Genomic DNA, 19,065 nt, shown 5'->3' on the forward strand with positions numbered 1-19,065 from the left:
AGAAAAACAAATCGCAAAAATCTAGCAAAGCGAGCGCGCGAAGCTTTGCTGCTGCCGAACTACCGCACACTGACACTACTGACTGCTTGGCTTCCCGTCGTCGGTGCCCCGCAGAGAAGAAAAACAAATCGCAAAAATCTAGCAAAGCGAGCGCGCGAAGCTTTGCTGCTGCCGAACTACCGCACACTACTGACTGCTTGGCGTCCCGTCGTCGGTGCCCCGCAGAGAAGAAAAACTAGGGGTGGGTAATGTTTGAGACATAACCGCAATGTTGACGTAGGACAAAGGCAGGAATGAGGTTCCGACTTTTATATATTAAAATGGGCCTTTTAATTTGAAGTCTTAAATCAGCTGATTTTTCGTGTCATTGTTGTCCGACCTTCATAAATAAATGCATAACGGATTTATCACATAAAAGTCCTACACAATGTATGCTGGCAAAATTCAAATCAGCGGAGTGATGTGTTGATTAAAGTTGTTACCTATGTGATCCATTTCACTGAACGCATTCATAAGATGTTAATTAGTTAAACCTTCCGTAACTCGCGCGGTTGGCCATCACTTGAGGGTTGAGTATTATTTTATTTTGAAGATAAATGTTCAACCGTTGTTTGAAAGAATTTTCGTCGAAAGGAAAGAATGATTACATTATTGAAAGGCGTTAAGCCATAGCTTCCCAAACATCATATTGCGATCGCAACAATCATTAAAATAACTAAAATTGCCGCTATGAAATGAACAGATGGCGCCACCGTAGCCATGTGTATTTGACACAACTCAATTGCTGTTAACGAAATTTTAGATGTTTTTGATTGCAGTTTCGTGAAATATTCTAGATTCAACAATACGTTGTATAGTTACGCGAAGAACAATTAGAGGCCGGCTATACTGTTGCTAAGTTTTCAGTCTATCGCTTTTAATTATCCGATTCATAACTCTGGAGGAATAATTTTCACTGGTCCTGAAAAGGACCTTTTAAATAACAGGAGATTTCGGCAAGACAATTGAAAATTATCCGCACTGAATGCTGGAAGCCATCGAAAACTGCCATCGCTTACTGCCGTGGATCAGATTCCTGGTTCTATCAGCTAAATAGCCGAGAGTCATCGCAGGATTGGTGCGCAGCTGCGGAGGTGACATCCATTCCCTTTGACTGATCCAACGAAAATGACGGAAGAAAACAGAGGTCACTGCTTTTATTCCCCTTGATTAGTAGATTAGGCTCCTCCCATTTGGCTGGCTTTCCAGTTTATTTCGTTTGCATGACCCGCCCCGAATGCTCCAGACGCATCAAGCAACTAACCAACCGAGAAATGAGCAAATTTTCATTGAACGGATTGGATAATTTCGATTCACCACCAGCGGGTAACAAAACGATCAACTTTTAAGCGCAAACCGACATTCGGTTCTTCAGATTTGTGCTCTAGAAAATTCTACGTGTGGCTTCGTCATATATTCACCTTCGAACGTTTACGAAAAATGTTTAAACTTAATTTTAATTAAACAATGTTTCACGCAAAATAGTTCCGAGAGAATAATGCGTTTTTAAATTCCGGGTGGAACCATTAGGCCATTAGTGGCCGGCTTCATCACTATTGCTGGGCAACAAAGTATTCAATCTTTCACTTCTCAATTGCACCACACTTTTCTCGTTCGATGGAATGAAATTAGCTGATTCACAAACTCTTAAGGAATAATTAACGGTGGTCCTGAACAAGACCGTTTGATTAATTGACGATTTTAGGAACGAAATGGCATGAATTCACCATGTCACGCAATGCGTGTTGGTTTTCTCCGTGTTGAATGATAAACGCCACCGAAAACTGGACCGCCGTTGATTACAATAATGACCAGTTTCACTATTGCTGGTAACGATGCTCTGTCTTTTGCTTTTTGGTTGCACTACATCTCGATCGATGTTGGAAATTATCCAATTAACTCTTGAGGAATCATTTTCGATGGTCCTGAAAAGGACCGGTTTGAATAATGGACGATTTTTATGCATTCACCATGCCATGCAATGCGTGTTGGTTTTCGCTGCGGAGTGCGGAGAATGCTGGACGCCGTCGAAAATTGGCCCACCGCCGCTGCCATGGATGCGATTCCAAGTGCTATCATCAGCACGATATCCGAGAGTAGTCGCTGGGTTGTTGTGCTGCTGCCTTGCTGGAGGTGACATGCACCTCCAACCTCCTTGACTGATCCAACGAAAATGACGAAAGAAAACAGAGAAAACTGCTTTTATACCCCTAGATTGGCAGATGAAGCTCCTCCCATTCGGCTGGCTTTTCAGTTAATTTCGTTTGCATGACCCGCCCCTTATGCTCCAGACGCATCAAACGATTAATCAACCGAGAAATGAGAAAAATTCCATTGAACGGATAATGTAATCAAAATATTAGATGATTCAGATCATTTTAATTCGGAAAATGTTAGAATTGAAACATTTTTCACGCAAAATGGTCCGGATATGATAATGCGTTGCCAAAGTCCGGGTGGAACAATTAGACGTCATAATTGTTGCTGGCTGAGTCCCCAAGCATTCAAAATCATTCACTTTTCGGTTGTACTACACTTTTCCCGTTCGTTGGAATGGAATTATCCGATTCACAGCTCTTGAAAAATCATTTTCGATGGTCCTTAAAAGGACCGTTTGGATAATGAATAATTTTAGGAAGAAAATTAAATGAATTCACTATGCCACTATGCGTGTTTGTTTTCTCCGCACTAAATGCTGAACGCCACCGAAAACTGGCCCGCCGCTTGCTGCCGTGCATGCGATTAATGACCGGCTTTGCTTTTGCTGAGAAACGCCGCTCTGTCCTTGCTTTGCACTACACCTTTCTCGATCGAGGGTGGAAATTCATCCAATTAACTCTTGAGAAATCTTTTTCGATGGTCCTGAAAAGAACCGTTTGAATAATGGACGATTTTGATGAATTTACAATGCCACGCAATTCGTGTTGGTTTTATCCGCGCTCAACGCTAGACGCAATCGAAAACTGGCCCGCCGCTTGCTGTTATGAATGAGATTCCTGGTGCTATCAGTACGATAGCCAAGTGTCGTCGCTGTGTCGATGTGCCGCTGCCCAGCTCGAGGTGTCACCTCGACGGTGGTCGAAATGGAACTGACGATCAGCTCTCGCATGATCGCATTCCTTCCTGCATCGTAGTTGCCTCCACGATGCGCACCAATCAGAGAGCGTTGGTATACTGAACGAAAAAATTTGTCCGCTACCCATATTTATAGATTTCAGCGATTTCAATGTCTAACTTTAAAACAACTTTTCAACTATTTATCAATAATTTTTAGGTTCACCGAATATTTCAAATTGAACGCGGGAGTTTCATCTCTCGGATAACGGGATTTGTTTATCATTTCGTTCAGTGGGAAAGGTACTGTGAGCGTTTAAAATCTTTCACTCAAACGTAACGCTCTTGGTTTCATAAATTTTGAAATGACACCGGGTATAGAAAACAGAGACGTAGTCCTACGTCAAAACAAATCGCAAAAATCTAGCAAAGCGAGCGCGCGAAACTTTGCTGCTGCCGAACTACCGCACACTGACACTACTGACTGCTTGGCTTCCCGTCGTCGGTGCCCCGCAGAGAAGAAAAACAAATCGCAAAAATCTAGCAAAGCGAGCGCGCGAAGCTTTGCTGCTGCCGAACTACCGCACACTACTGACTGCTTGGCTTCCCGTCGTCGGTGCCCCGCAGAGAAGAAAAACAAATCGCAAAAATCTAGCAAAGCGAGCGCGCGAAGCTTTGCTGCTGCCGAACTACCGCACACTGACACTACTGACTGCTTGGCTTTCCGTCGTCGGTGCCCCGCAGAGAAGAAAAACTAGGAGTGGGTAATGTCTGAGACATAACCGCAATATTGACGTAGGACAAAGACTGCAACGAGATTCCGACTTTCATATTTCCATAATACAATGTTTGTTGTTATGATAATACAAATGGTGGACTGATGTGTTGAGTAGAGTTGTTGTGTGATCGCTTTCGCTGAACGCATTCATAACCCAACAAACATTTTTGCTGTATAAGAGTAAAACAAATCACTCTTAAGCTAACTTTAACTCAAGAAGCTGTTATTCAGCTGGTTCGGTTACTTGGAAAGATGTTGACTAGTTCAAGAGTTATTTGGTTTTGAAGAGAAATGGTCAAATTACTGTTCTACGAGAGAATTTTCATCGAGCGGATAAAATTATTAGATAATTGAACGGCGTTGGATAGATCTTTTCAACTAAAGTTTAACGTGAAACTCTTTCGACAATGAGCCATTTTACGAAGTGACAACAATGTTGATGATGATATTGGTTTTCACGGGTTATTGGACGCTACCTTCTGTCAAAATTCATTCATAGAATCGGCTCGTACAATGGACTATACGTTGTTTTCATCCGGGAAGAACATATTAGTGGCCGACTTCACTATTGCTGAACTACCAAGCTTTCAGTCTGTCGCTTTTAATCATCCGAATCATAACTCTTGAGGAATCATTTTCGCTGATCCTGGAAAAGACCATTTATAAAACGGAAGATTTTGGCAAGACAATTGCATGAATTCATCACGCAATGCGATTTTACCCATACTGAATGCGGCCGTTTGCTGTCGTGGATGACATTCCTGGTGCTGCCACCACGATAGCCGAGAGTCATCGCTGAGTTTGTGTGCTGCTGCCTAGCTGGGAGGTGACATCTCCCTTCTCCTTGACTGATCCAAGGAAAATGACGAAAGATAACAGAGGAAACAGCTGTTATGCCCCTAGATTAGCAGATGAAGCTCCTCCCATTCGGCGGGCTTTCCAGTTTATTCCGTTTGTATGACCCGCCCACATTGTGTCAGACGCTTCAAACGACTAATCAACCGTTCTTTGAGACAATTTTTAATCGAACGGATAAACTAATTGAAGTATTGAATAGTTAAGATCATGTTAATTCGATAAATATTAGAATGAAACAATGTTCCAGGCACATTTGTCCGAATAAGATAATGCTAAATTTCGTGTAGAAAGATTAGTGATCGATTTTGCTGTTGCTGAGCCACCAAGCATTCAACCATTCACTTGTCGAATGCACAACACTTTTACCGATCGATGGAATATATCCGAAAATTATCCGGTTCATAACTCTTAAGGAATAATTTTCTCTGGTCCTGAAAAGGTCCGTTCAAATAACGGTTGATTTTAGAAAGACAATTGAAAATTATCCGCACTGAATGCGGGAAGCCATCGAAAACTGCCGCCGCCTGCTGCCGAGAATGAGATTCCTAGTTCTATCAGATAGATAGTCGAGAGTCGTCGCTGGGTTGGTGCGCAGCTTACCCAGCTGCGGAGGTAACTTCCATTGCCGGGCCCACCGCAGCCGTGATCAGTGGATGAGATTCCTGGTGCTATCACTCGTCGCAGTTGACGTGCTGCTGCGCAGCCGTGGACGTGATATCCACCTCCACCCTCCCTGACTGATCCAACGAAAATGACGAAAAAAATCAGAGGGAGCATCTTTTATGTCCCTAGATTAGCAGATGAAGCTCCTCCCATTCAGCAGGCTTTCCGGTTTATTTCGATTGCATGACCCGCCCCGCATGCTTCAGACGCTTCAAACTATTTTCGACCAAAAATGAGAAAATTTTCATTTAACGGATAAAGTAACCAAAATATAGGAAGATTTAGATCATTTTAATTCGAAAAATGCTAGAATTAAACAAGAGATCGTCTTTAAATTACGGCACGCAAAAATTAGTCATTTTCAACCCCTCCTCATCCCTGTCACACTTTTTGTACGGGACCTCTGAAATTTTTGTATGGGTCGTCACACTTTGCTGACCCCTCCCCTTTAAACGTGACGAAATTTATGGACGCTCCCCAATTTTTCACGAAAAATGGTTCTGATAGGACAATGCGTTGCTAAATTCTGGGTGGAACGATTAGTGGCCGGAATTCAATCTTTCATTTCTCGATTGAACCACACTTTTCTCGATTGATGGAATGAAATTATCTGATTTACAACTTTTGAGGAATTATTTTCGGTGGTCCTGAAAAGGACCGTTTGATTAATTGACGATTTTAGGAACGAAATGGCATAAAAACATCATGTCACGCAATGCGTTTTGGTGTTCTCCTTGCTAAATACAGGATGCCACCGAAAACTGGTACGCCGCTTTCTGCCATGGAAGAGATTCCTGGTGCTATCCGCACGATAGCCGAGAGTTTTGCGGCTGGGTTGATGTGCCACTGTTCAGATGTGGAGGTGACATCCACCCTGCCTGACTGATCCAACGAAAATGACGAAAGAAATCAGAGGGAACAGCTTTTATGTCCCTAGATTGGCAGATGAAGCTCCTCCCATTCGGCTGGCTTTCCAGTTTATTTCGTTTGCATGTCCCGCCCCGCATGCAACAGACGCTTGAATCGGTTAATCAAGCGAGAAATGAGAAATTTTCATTTAACGAATAAAGTAATCAAAATATTGGAAGATTTAGATAACTTTAATTCGAAAAATGGTTAAATTAAACAATGTTTCACGAAAAATGCTCTGGATAGGATAAAGCGTTGCTAAATTCCTGGTGGAATCATTAGTGGCCGGCATCATTATTGTTGCGGGGCCACCAAGCATACAATTTTTCACTTTTCGGTTGCACCACACTTTTACCGAGCGATGGAATGAAATAATTATCTGATTCACAACTCTTGAGGAATAATTTTCTATGGTCCTGAAAAGAACCGTTTGAATATTGAACGATTTCAGACAGAAAATAGACATGAATTAATCATGCCACGCAATGCGTTTTTAAATTTCTCCGTGCTGAATGCTGAACGCCGTCGAAAATTGGCCCGCCGCTTGCTGCCGTGGATGTGATTAGTGATCGCCCTCACTGTTGCTGAACCACTACCAAGAATTCAATCTTCCACTATTTGGTTTCACTACACTTTCTCGGTCGATGCAGGAAATTTATCCAATTAACTCTCTAGGAAGCATTTTCGAAGAAATTGAAATCAATTCATCATGCCACGCAATGCGTGTTGGATTTCTCCGTGCTGTTTGCTGGAAGCCGTCGAAAATTGGCCCGCCGCTTGCTGCCGTGAGTGCGATTCCGGATTTTGCTGCTGCCTCTGCCACCACCGTCGATCAATCCGATGTTCAAACACTTCCTTGGTCTGCCGTGTTAGACGGTTAGAAGGTGAATGCGCAACAGCACCCTTGCCGAAAACCACCGCCACCGAGCCGACACGGCCGTCAAAGAAGAATGACGAAAACGCAAACGAAGAAAGTGGGCAGCTCTCGTTCGATGCGTTCACCTCGAGACGACAAAGACAAATGAGGGAAGATGCGAAGAAGCAGTAGCTTTTATATTCGACGGGAGCATCCAAAATGTGCTCGATCGTGATTGGCTGGAATAAACATGGGTTCACTTTTCCCAATTTTTCAATAGTTTGTTATTGAAAATCAGCAAATGTTAATATTGTACATAATTGGTGTAAAGATTTCCAATCGATTGGAGCCAAAATTTTGAAAATTCAACGAGAAATGGCTGAGTTATTAACGCTCAAAATCTCCACTTCAAACGTAACGCGGCCGATTTCTGAAAATTTAGAATGACACCCGGTATAGAAAAGAGAGACGTAGTCCTACGTCAAAACAAATCGCAAAAATCTAGCAAAGCGAGCGCGCGAAGCTTTGCTGCTGCCGAACTACCGCACACTGACACTACTGACTGCTTGGCTTCCCGTCGTCGGTGCCCCGCAGAGAAGAAAAACAAATCGCAAAAATCTAGCAAAGCGAGCGCGCGAAGCTTTGCTGCTGCCGAACTACCGCACACTACTGACTGCTTGGCGTCCCGTCGTCGGTGCCCCGCAGAGAAGAAAAACAAATCGCAAAAATCTAGCAAAGCGAGCGCGCGAAGCTTTGCTGCTGCCGAACTACCGCACACTGACACTACTGACTGCTTGGCTTTCCGTCGTCGGTGCCCCGCAGAGAAGAAAAACAAATCGCAAAAATCTAGCAAAGCGAGCGCGCGAAGCTTTGCTGCTGCCGAACTACCGCACACTCGATTTTTTAGAAAATCGAAATATTCTACAAAAATGCATCAAATATAGGGCACTGCACTGTTTTGATTTTGTATGGGATTTTGACATTTCCTGGCCTTGTTGTTTACTAAATCTCAATGAGAGCGAAAGAGAGGGTGGGAGTTTCGTGCAGAGCCCTATGTTTATATTTCATTTAAGGGTTGAGCACCTTGACCTTTTGAACATCGATTTTTTTTACAGCCTACTCTTGCAGGTATCTTTGGAGGGGTCTGGAGAGGAATCTCTGATGACAAATCACTGAAAAGGAATACCTAAAGGAATTCCTACAGTATATATTGTGTCGTCTGAGATACAGCTGGAATGTTTTTTTTACCAATGCAGCACCTGGTGACTAGATTTAGTTGGTTACAAACAGTTGATTTTGAGATGAGACGTTCATAGAAAAACAATCAATCGTTACTCTCGTTTCCTAACCCAAAATTCATAGTCTTCGATCACGGTTTTTGTCTAACTCGCTAATACCCAACCCCGCCATGAGGAATTTTGTGTAAAGCTTGACCATTCTTTGTATTTTTTTTCTCTATTGGGCAATCGAAACTATTATATTTTTGGCTGATATTGAGGATATGTATCAAAATGGTTTATGGTGTTTCTTTAAGAGTTCTTCTTCTTCTTCTTTATGGCTCGACGTTCCCACTGCGATTTGGACTGCCTCGCTTCAACTTAGTGTTTTTCGAGCACTTCCACAGTTATTAATTGAAGGGCTTTCTTTGCCTGCCATTGCATGAATTTGTATATTGTGACGTATGATACACTATGCCCAGGGAGTCGAAAAAATTTTCTCGACCGGATGGGAATCGAACCCGCCGTCTCCGGATTGGCGATCCATAGCCATAACCACTAGGCTAACTGGAGACCCTCACATTGGAGCGTATTGACATTATTAAAAAATCAGTGAAAAATATTTATTTTGATCTCCTTCTTTTTTCAAATGCCATTGATTCTTTTGTATTGAATCGCATGATTGAAATATTAAAAAAAAAGTATAATAACGGGTGGTCACTAAATAACGGGAATGCTTTGAATGTGCTCTTAAAAATATATGATCTTTAAAAATGGCAATCTGAATTTAACTATCATAAAGGTTTAACAATGTACGTCCATGGAAAATATAAAATTTAAGAAAGTTGAACGTAGTAATTTGTACAATATTTTTTTTGCAGTGATGTTGGAGCAACTGCTTTGTACGACTTTTCAGAGTTTACTTTCACGCATTTTCTGCGTCTGTGAAATCGTTGCTCAAAATAAATGGTTTCTCAGCTACCTTTAGCATCTACACACTCAATCAGTAATAAGAAAAAATGGGGATACTGACTTGTTTTTTTTTTTGCTTTGGTTGTAGCCTTTTCCCGTAAATGACATTTTTAGAAATTTCCAAAAAATGTTATTTTTCTGTATCACCAAAACGTGTCGATGTAATTTGTGCACTGCGGTTCATTGTTGAACTTTTTTTTGTGCTATTTTTTATTTTGTTTTATTTGTTATTTAACAAGGCATTCTATTGATTTATCCAGCCCATGTCACAAAAGAAGATTTTATTATGTGAAATGATATCATGCTTATTGGTTTTGCTAGTTTTCCTCTATTTCCTTCAGGATCTGTTTCTTGGGATGCCGAAATTCATTCAAAACCGGGCGGGTTCTAGTTTTATAATGGTTTACTATTAACTTTTTTTACAATTGTTTTGAGCAATCAGTAGAGCCGTCCAAGGCGTTTTGGTAGTGCTTCCTGTTTCAATGTCATTTTCTGCAGAACAGAATAAGTTGACACAAAATAAAAAATACGCTGACTTTGTGGATAGATAGACGATGGTTTTGTCTAAAAAATGTTTACTCTATGGACGCTTCTATTGTTTTTAATCAGCTGCTAAAAGCATTCCCGTTATTTAGTGGCCACCCGTTAATAGTTTTGAGGAGTAGAATAAACCCTTATTTTCTTTGAACATGCAGTGAAAATACAATTTTCCAAGAAAAAAAAAAATGTTTTCACAATAATCATAAAATTTCAAAATGTTTTCGTCCTCAAAAGTCGGTGTCTCAAACAAAATTAAAAATTAGAAAATTCAAGAACCAAAATTTACAAAATTGTGATTTAAAAAGAATCTCTTGCCAAAACATGTTTAAATTGGTTTTAGATGACGAAAAATGATATTTAGATCAAAATCAAAAATTTGGGTATAAAATGGTTAGTTTTGCCCACTGTGCTCACCCCAGCCAAACTGGGTTAAGAGACAGGAAGTAAGCTTCGCTTGATTCGTTCCCCTAGCAGGTCCAATAGAGATTGATTCCCGTTGTCACCACTGCTGTCGGCTGCTGAGCCGGGCGATAAGTTTGAACCAGGTTAGTGCCGACGGCTTCATCGTCGTGTGATTTGCATCTATAAATATGATGATTGAGATTCTGGCCTGATCCATCACCAGCACCACCAGCTCCAGAGAGTGGAACGGAAATGGCCACTTGATGTGTGTGGGTGGTTGGTTGGTCGGTCGGTCGGTCGTGGATGGTTCCCTCGGAGAAAATATTCAAATCACATTTCAATTCCAAACCGAACCCGGTTGGTCTCTCGGGCGGGATTTGAATGCGAGATTATGACAATGGGAAAGGCTGATGCCCCCTCGGTGGTGAATGGGTGGCCTAGGGAATGTGTTGGATCCTGGTGCTGGTCGGTCAGTGACTGAACTGCGATGGTGTAGATTGAAGAGGATATATTGGCTATGATAAGCTGATTAATGATTACGAAGGGACGACTCAATCGAAAGTAACTGGGAGCTTTTGAGGATAGCATATTGAATTTTGCACAATTGAGAATTTGAATGGACGATGATGAGCAACAAGTTGATTTTGGGGAGATTGGTTTATCGGAATACGAAATCAGTTGTCCTCCAGTTTTTTTTTTAAGTTTGTCTAGGCAAGTTTGAGGAGCTCTCAAATACATGTCCATGCATTATACGTACGATTCCAGAAGTTTCGATGGCAAAGTTTTACGCTTAAACGCAAAAACACTGAACTTATCACTAAAATTTCGATTTTTCTTCTTCCATTCCAGGCCAACGGTGACTCTTCCTTGGGCAAGTACGGTGGTGGTGTCGTTGGTGCTGCTGGACAGGGTAGCTTATTCGTCGCCAACCACGCTTACTAAGCGGCTCCCTGGTAGGCATAATAATCCACCTCTCCACCCCTCAAAATACCTCTCCTCCTCAATGAAAGTAGTATCTTCAGGTACCCATTAATACAGCTGTTGCCGTACCCTACTAACCTCAGCAGCATATAATTGTAGCATATGGCATCAGTATATGTAGTTGTTTGCATTGCACCCTCTCGGGAGAAAAGCTTGAGATTGTGCTTTGTAGAGCTAGGATGTGTACAACTCAAATAAAGCAACGCAAATAAAAATCTCATCGGTAAGATGCTGGTAGTTGAACTCGAGAGGATATTGATTAAAAGGACAGGACAAAGATTACACACTAATCGCCATCATCACCAGTCAAAGAAACTATAGTAATTTGTTAAAATATTAGCAAAGGCAACGCAGGAGAAGCCATGCTTCATAAAATTAAGCAAAATGAGAAAATGATTGCATGTAAGATCCATCGAAGGGTTGAATTCAACACCATACCCCTTTATTTTGAAATTTATACTCATTTTGAAATCCATGTGTAAAACAACAGTCATCGCATCAAACAGACCAAACCAAACACAGAGGACAGAATATTACAATAAACTTTACCAAATTCAGTCATCGGAGACGGAGATGATTATTAGAATTAAAATGTTTCGTTCTATCGTTAGGTTTACGTATTTAAACAAACACAAAAACCACGGTTATTACAAAATGAACAACAGTTGGTTGAACTAGACAAGGAGATAAACTGAATGTTAAAGTCAAACTGACAGGTGTTTTTCTGTTGTGCATTATCCGAAATCCCATTCATTACTGCTGTTTTGAGGAGCTAAAATGTTTTAGGTATTCAGGTGTGATTATCTAGCGTTGCGAATTCAGGAGTCCATTTAGCAAGAGCAGTAGATTCCAAGTTGATCCTGGAACTTTTCCTAATGAAAATTTGCTTGACTTTCTCGGGCGTAGAGTACCTTCTTGTCTGCCACACGATATGCAAATGCAATATCGGTTAATACCTGTAGTATGCCTATAAAACACTAAATTAAGTGGTAAGTTTTTCCCCAGCTGGAGTAAGCGTAATGGAAAATTGGCGTGCCATGCCTCGAGCATGTATGCATGACAACAACGCACTTAGTACGAGCATGACGTCTTTGCACTTAGTACGTCAAGTGTAATAACCAACAAATCCACAACTCCAAAATCCTCTCGTACCTTCAATCCTGGACAACGTCGCTTGCAAAATGCGCTCACCGATTGCGAGGAGATGAGATTGTTGGAGTACGATAACCAACCGGATGAGCCGGGATCAATTGTCGCTTAGTTTTTAATGATATTGATTCGGATAGCTGTTATTAAAAGTTTTTCATGCAATTCAGAATCATATTTTTTATTTTTTTATTTATTTATTTATTTTTATTTTATCTAACTTATTTTGATACAAAAATGGCAATTTTTTTTCGAACATGTTCATTATGCAACTGAAATGAGCTGTATAACGAAAAATAGTTGTATAATTTTCATAATGCAATCCATTTAAGTTGCATTACGAACATTATGCAACTGAAATGAGTTGCATTATAAAATAAATCATTGCATGTGTCTCTTTAATAAAGACAAATCAATCAATCAATCATTGCATAAAATGTTGTATGAAACTCGTTGCAAAACTCGATTTTTTCAGCACTCTTGTTATGAGAACCACATAAATGTACGACTCGTGTTGAAAAAATCAACCTTTTGCAACTCGTTACATAAATAACTATTATAGCATTTATTAATAAAACCTAAATAAAGTTTTCCATCGCAAACGTGCTGCTACACAAGAAAAATAAGAAGATCAATTTGAGAAACAACGCAGAGCTGCATTCCAAAAGCCTACGTCAGTGATTAAAAGCGGTAGCTGCACGGTGCCGTCAGATGCAGTACTTTTCAGCTAGGTATGCCTACAAAATGGGTGATTCGCTCAACAAAGACAACACAAACAAATTCAGAAAGGTTTTAGGAGCGTTTTATGGCATTTCAAGGATCTCTGGAGGCTTTTAACCTTCACGTACCCGACTCCCGACAATTCATTTTATGTCATCCGATTTTTTGAAGTCACCCTTAATCAATCATAAACTAGTGCTGGTTTATTATACTCGAGTGGCCATGTAATATCCGGAATCATTCCGGAGATATTCCAGATGGAGTAATGGAGTCTGGGGGTGGGGGAGGGATCTGTTTTTCCAAATGACTAAAAATGATTATTTTATGTGTTATTGTTTTTGAGGGGCCCCCGCGTAACCTGTTCCAGGTGTTCTTGAGCGGCCACATCAGTTGGTATATATGTACTTCAGTTATTTTTTCTGCCCCATTATCTCGAAATCATGAAGATTTATGCGTCGCACGGCATGTTTTGGTTGCAAATCAGAAATGTCCCCGATGACACCCCCGTGGAACCTATGTTAGGTGTTCCGGGGTGGCCATATTAGTAAATACAGATTATAGTTTATCGTTTCTGACTCAGTGATTCAAAATCATGTAAATTGATATGTCACACGGCATGTTTTGGTTGAAAACCAGAAGTGTCCCCAATGAACCCCACGGAACCTGTCACGGGGATCCGGATGGGTCAACTTATTGAAATCTGGTTATCGTATAAAAAATGACGAAATGCCAGCATTTTGAAAATGGGTTGTTGGGGTCGGGTACGTGAAGGTTAAAGACGTTTTAAGAGAATTCAGGGGCATTTCAAATTGATAAACTTTCCAAGAGAGCTTCAAGGGGTTTCAAGGGTCGAGTCAGGAGGGTTTCATGGACCTTCCAAAAGTGTTTCAAAACGGTTGCAAATAGATTACGGAGATTTCCAGGGCATTTTAATGGGTATATGACGGTTTGGGATGTTTTAGATTCTTTTATAGGCGTTTTAAGGCGTTTGAAAGGTTTTCTAAAGGGGTACCAGGAGTTTAAGTGAGATCGGGGGTATTTCAGAAGAAATTTTCATGTTTCATGAGCGTTTTAACAGTATGAAGCACACCCAGAGTCCCTCTGGAACCCCTTGAAATCCCGTGAGACCTCCTGAAATCCCCTGAGACCAATTGAAACGTCCCTGTTGATACTCCCTGAAACATTCCAGAGTCTGGAACCCCCTGAAATATTCTAGAGAAATTCAGATACCCAGCTGAAACATTATGGGTCCTCCTGAAACCTCTAAAGCATCCTTAACAAGCTTTGGAATGCTCCTGAGATCTCCTGAAGCGCCTCTGAGTCCCCCTGGAACTTTGATACTCTCTGGGACACCCTGAAATGTCCCTGAAACCTTTGAAACCCCCAGAAATCCCTTGGGACCCCATGAAACTCATGGAATATCGTGGAACGTTCCTGAGTTATGATGAAATACCCATGCGACACCCGAAATCTCCTTGGACTCCCTTGAACGGCCCTGTTACCACATAGAACGCTCCGTGACACCCCCTGATGCGCCCCATTGGTCCCCTGCTACCTTTTGAATCCCCTCGAGACCCCCTGAAGCACTCTTGAGATATACAGATACACCTAAGACGCACTGAATCGCTTCTAAAGAGGTGGTCTAAGGGAGGGGGGGGGGTGGTGTCTTAGAGCTTCTTAGATCTCCTGGTCCCCATGAAGTCCCCTGAAACGATCCTGAGAACCACTTAAAAGGCTGCTAAGGCCTCGCGGTACGCCCATAAGATCCATGGTTGACAAGTTTTTATTTTGCAGACACCATTTTTATACATACTGGAAAAAATTGCAATTAAATACAAAGCGCATGATGTTGCAAATTGACAAATCGAGACATGAATTTGAAAAAAAGGGTTTTAATGAGATTCAAGCTCAAGACTCCGTATTCGCTAGATCGGTATTTTAACTAACTAAGCCACAGAACAGGTAACGATACTGCGGAATAGAACTAAATAGACTAACACTACAAAAATTGCTTAAGATTTTATCCAATAAAAACTTTCAGTCATTTTGCAAGAAATTGTTTCAAGAATTGCTCTAGAAGTTATTGATTGATTGATAAAGCTAAATTTTAAAGACTTTTAGCCCTTCTAGAAGTATCTCCTGTAGTTCTTTCAGGGTGTTAACGCACTTAATTGGCCCTTTGGATATACGGTCGTTTGACGTCGACCACTACAACTACCTGTAGCTGTTCCCGTGACCGGGTTAGGCTATGAACAGAAGACTTTCTCTCTACCATTGTTCGGTACAACGTGGAAGAACATGTAAACAACATTATTGTACCACCTATTTACTCTTATAATCTAAAGTGAATTTCTGGATTAAAATTAAACCTACAAATTAAAGCTACAACTAAACCTTATATCGAGCACTAGGACACTGTTTAGAACAGGTACAGTGGAATCGGATACACAGTTTATTCTATATTAATATACATTTTCCTTTGGGCAATGAACTTCGCCTCTATAGGTTTGATTCGTAGTTATTACCTCGATTATTATTATAAACCCATCTATTAAGAGTCCTGCTGTAAATAAGGCCATGTGTTGAACTGTGAGTATAAGATAACTATAACACGAATCCCACTCCCGACAAACTCGCAAAATGTGAGTTCTTCCTTCGGAAGGGAAGTAAAGCGTGGGTCCCGAGATGAACTAGCCAAGGGCTAAAAATCTCGTTTAAAAAAAAAAAAAAAAAAAAAAAAAAAAAAAAAAAAAAAAAAAAAAAAAAAAACATAGTGAACAAGAACAACTGTTAATTGATGGCCCACTATCATCTACAATAGGTTCCAGATAGAAGGAAAATTGCGCCCACTTGAGGTTCATTACGCTCAAGTTGAGCGGCTCAACTATCAAAACTAAATTGTAAGTAGAATGTTTACCTATATTTAGACAATCACTAAATCACTGAAATATAATTGCAGTCGAGTCACGCGCGCTACGCTCGGACTACGAAAAAGTTTATACACAGGGCTTACTTTGGATTACTCCCCCCCCCCCCCCCCAGGAAACCATTTATAAAATCATTGAAAGATATATTCAAGAATCCTCCAGCACCTTTGACTAAAATTTCTGAACGATACGCTGTAGAAAATATGTCAAGGATTTCTTAAGAAAATTTAAAGATTTTTTCAAGTAATCTTCAGGCCTTTACTTTTTTTGGGCTTCCTTAAAGAATTTGCCTAATACTGTTATGTAATTTGATAAAATACCCTCAAGCAATAATTGATAGAAATACTGGAAGAAACTTTGATGAAATCTCTAAAAATATTTCTGAGGGAATTTCAAGGAAAAATCCAAAAAGAAGAAAACCGTTGCTGATGTTCATTAAAAACCCCTTAAGTACTGAAGGAGTCTTAGGAGATATTTCTGATGGAATTTGAACTTTAAGTAGGAAGCCGTAAGGGGATTTATGATGGAATGCTCGGAGGGTTTTCAAAATAAATCTTCTGGTGGAAGCAATATCTGGCAGATTTTAAAAAAAATCATTGGAGAACTTTCTAAAGGTATTTTGAAATCTTGATTTTCTGGGAAAAAATCGCTGTAAGAATGTCAAAAATCTCAGGAGGGTTTTCTGCAAGAAACCCCGGTGAAAATTCTGCAATAATCGGAGGAATTTCATAGGCATAGAAGGTTTCTTGGTGAAATTTCTGGAATTTCTTTTTCCTCTAGGGTATCATCCAAAAAAATGTAACTTACTATCGGGAGGAGGAAATCTTAAAAGTGGAGGATTTGAAGGTGCGATGAAACTTCACACTTTTAGGTGGATTGATACTTTTTAGAATCTCAAACTCATATCCATTATATAATATATTATCGGTAAGTAGTATCAACCTTGACCGGAACTTTATCAACTTGCTTTGTTGTCAATGTGGAACAAATTCAGATCCCTTGAGTCATTCTCACCCCATTGAAGGGGTGAGAATAGGTCAATTTTCATACACTTGCAGTGTTAAGAAAAATTGATGAACTCCAAATATTTTTTTATTTCATAAGTTGTACATGCATTACAAAAGATCACATTCCAGTGATCAAAGGACTTTTTCATGCAAAGAAGCAAAAGTTATTGAACAACTTGTTAAACAATGAATGTGGAAGTATGCATGGAAGTATTGACCCATTCTCACCCCAAACGACGGTACCAATTCCAAATGGGCATTGACAGATATAGCTCTCGGTTGATAACTGTGGAAGTGCTTATATTTAGAACACTGAGCTGAGAAGCAAACTTTGTCCCAGCTGGAACGCTACACCAAGAAGAACAATATGGGAGCGTAGTAATAACCGCTGCAGATTTTCATTCTCATATCCCACATAAATCCTTCGCAAATGGCGATGGCAAGAATCCTTGGAAAACACTACCTGTCCGTAAAACGTTCTACGAAACCACTTTTTGAATTCCCATTATTCACAGAACTGTTTGTTGAATAGCGTAGCGCCTCCAGCTGATGCTCAATTTCACCAGTTGAATTGTACCTTCTCGGAAAGGTGTGGATTTTCGACAGCCCTCTTGAATTCCCTGAAGTAAATGAAACGTAATAAAAACACGAATCAAACAGGAGTTACGTTTTACTGGAAGTGGTGGATTGCGTGTTGACGATTGAATAAGGAGTCATTTATCAAGCGTTTTATGGTGTGGTGTCGGCACAGATTTACATTGTATTGTGAATGTAATATATTATCGTTATACTTTACCACTTCCCAAAAATCATACATGACCAGCCACCAGTCATCACTACAGCTGGTATATTACTTGTCGTTAAATATACAAGTATCATTGCAGGCGTTCAGTTAATCTTTTTTACTGTTATATTCTTCATGTGCGTTTCTCAAAAGACCCAACTGTGTTTAGTTCAAGTTTTGATGAGATGCAAGTCTTTCGAATATCAATCTTACAATGCAATAGTTTCTGTCACAACCCACATTACGAACTATTTTTAATTGGAAAACATGATTGGCTGTAGACTAATTTCTTCTTTTAATGAGCATTGTTTCGAAGCTATCAATAGCTGACCTTCAATTCCACAACTTGCGAAGACAACTGATTAAGTTGGACTAAAAATAACTACAAGCAGACGAAAAACCGAAACCATAAAAGCTACAATCAACTCCCAGCAACAACATGGAATTACATCTGTCCCCAAGAAGGGGTAGCTTGTGAAAATATCCTTTGCGTGGCGGTCGTCGTTGTCGTCGTCATCAAACGATGTGGTTAGTTAGGTTACTAGTTGGGACAGGTTGGGACAAAATCAAATTAAAAGTTTGGCCATGCTGGCACTTACCAAAGCAAACAATGCTATATCACACGCTTCCATGGTATCGGTACATGTAGGTAGGTGGAAAATCACCGAATAAAACAGTTTCGAAAGTACTGAGAGGTACTGAGCGACAACACAAAGATGCGGAGAACAAGTTGAACCCTTGTAGTGGAGAAAAAGATAGATTTTTGTGTTTCCGATGACAGCTTTTTTGGGTGTGAAAAATATTTCGATTGTCTTTTTCGGAAGGCAACAAACTTCGACAGTTCAATCCAGAGCAATAGTTTACGATCAACTTTCTTGGCGAGATAGGTAATTTACGAAAGGTTGAAAGTATGAGGAAAGAATAGTTGGAGAAAATGTCCTATTTTACATACATACATTTTTTTGTTCAAGATGACATTTATAATAAAACAAAATCAACAATAGTATGCCACAATACTCGGTCTGTGGCTGTCACTCTCCATCCTCAGTCGCGCCCAATGCTCGCCAGGTCACGCTCCTCCTGGTCCGCCCATCGTGCTCTCTGCGCTACACGCCTTCTTGTGCCAACCGGATCAGTTGCAAACACCAGCTTTGCAGGGTTGTTGTCCGGCATTCTTACAACATGACCTGTCCACCGTATCCTTCCGGCTTT

The 19,065-nt window shown here is 40.5% G+C and overlaps 1 protein-coding gene across 1 annotated transcript in view; it reads left to right on the forward strand.

Annotated features, from left to right (window-relative positions):
- Window positions 1–11,982, forward strand: part of LOC109433355 (fructose-bisphosphate aldolase) — a 102,369-nt gene extending 90,387 nt beyond the window's left edge. The window contains exon 5 of the mRNA XM_019709781.3: window positions 11,138–11,982. Coding sequence (XP_019565326.1) covers window positions 11,138–11,230 — 93 coding nt within the window. The 3' untranslated portion in view covers window positions 11,231–11,982. The remainder of the gene's footprint in view (window positions 1–11,137) is intronic.
- Window positions 11,983–19,065: the final 7,083 nt, after the last annotated feature.

The sequence above is a fragment of the Aedes albopictus genome, chromosome 3 (assembly GCF_035046485.1).
Source record: "Aedes albopictus strain Foshan chromosome 3, AalbF5, whole genome shotgun sequence".
Taxonomy (NCBI): Eukaryota; Metazoa; Arthropoda; class Insecta; order Diptera; family Culicidae; genus Aedes; species Aedes albopictus.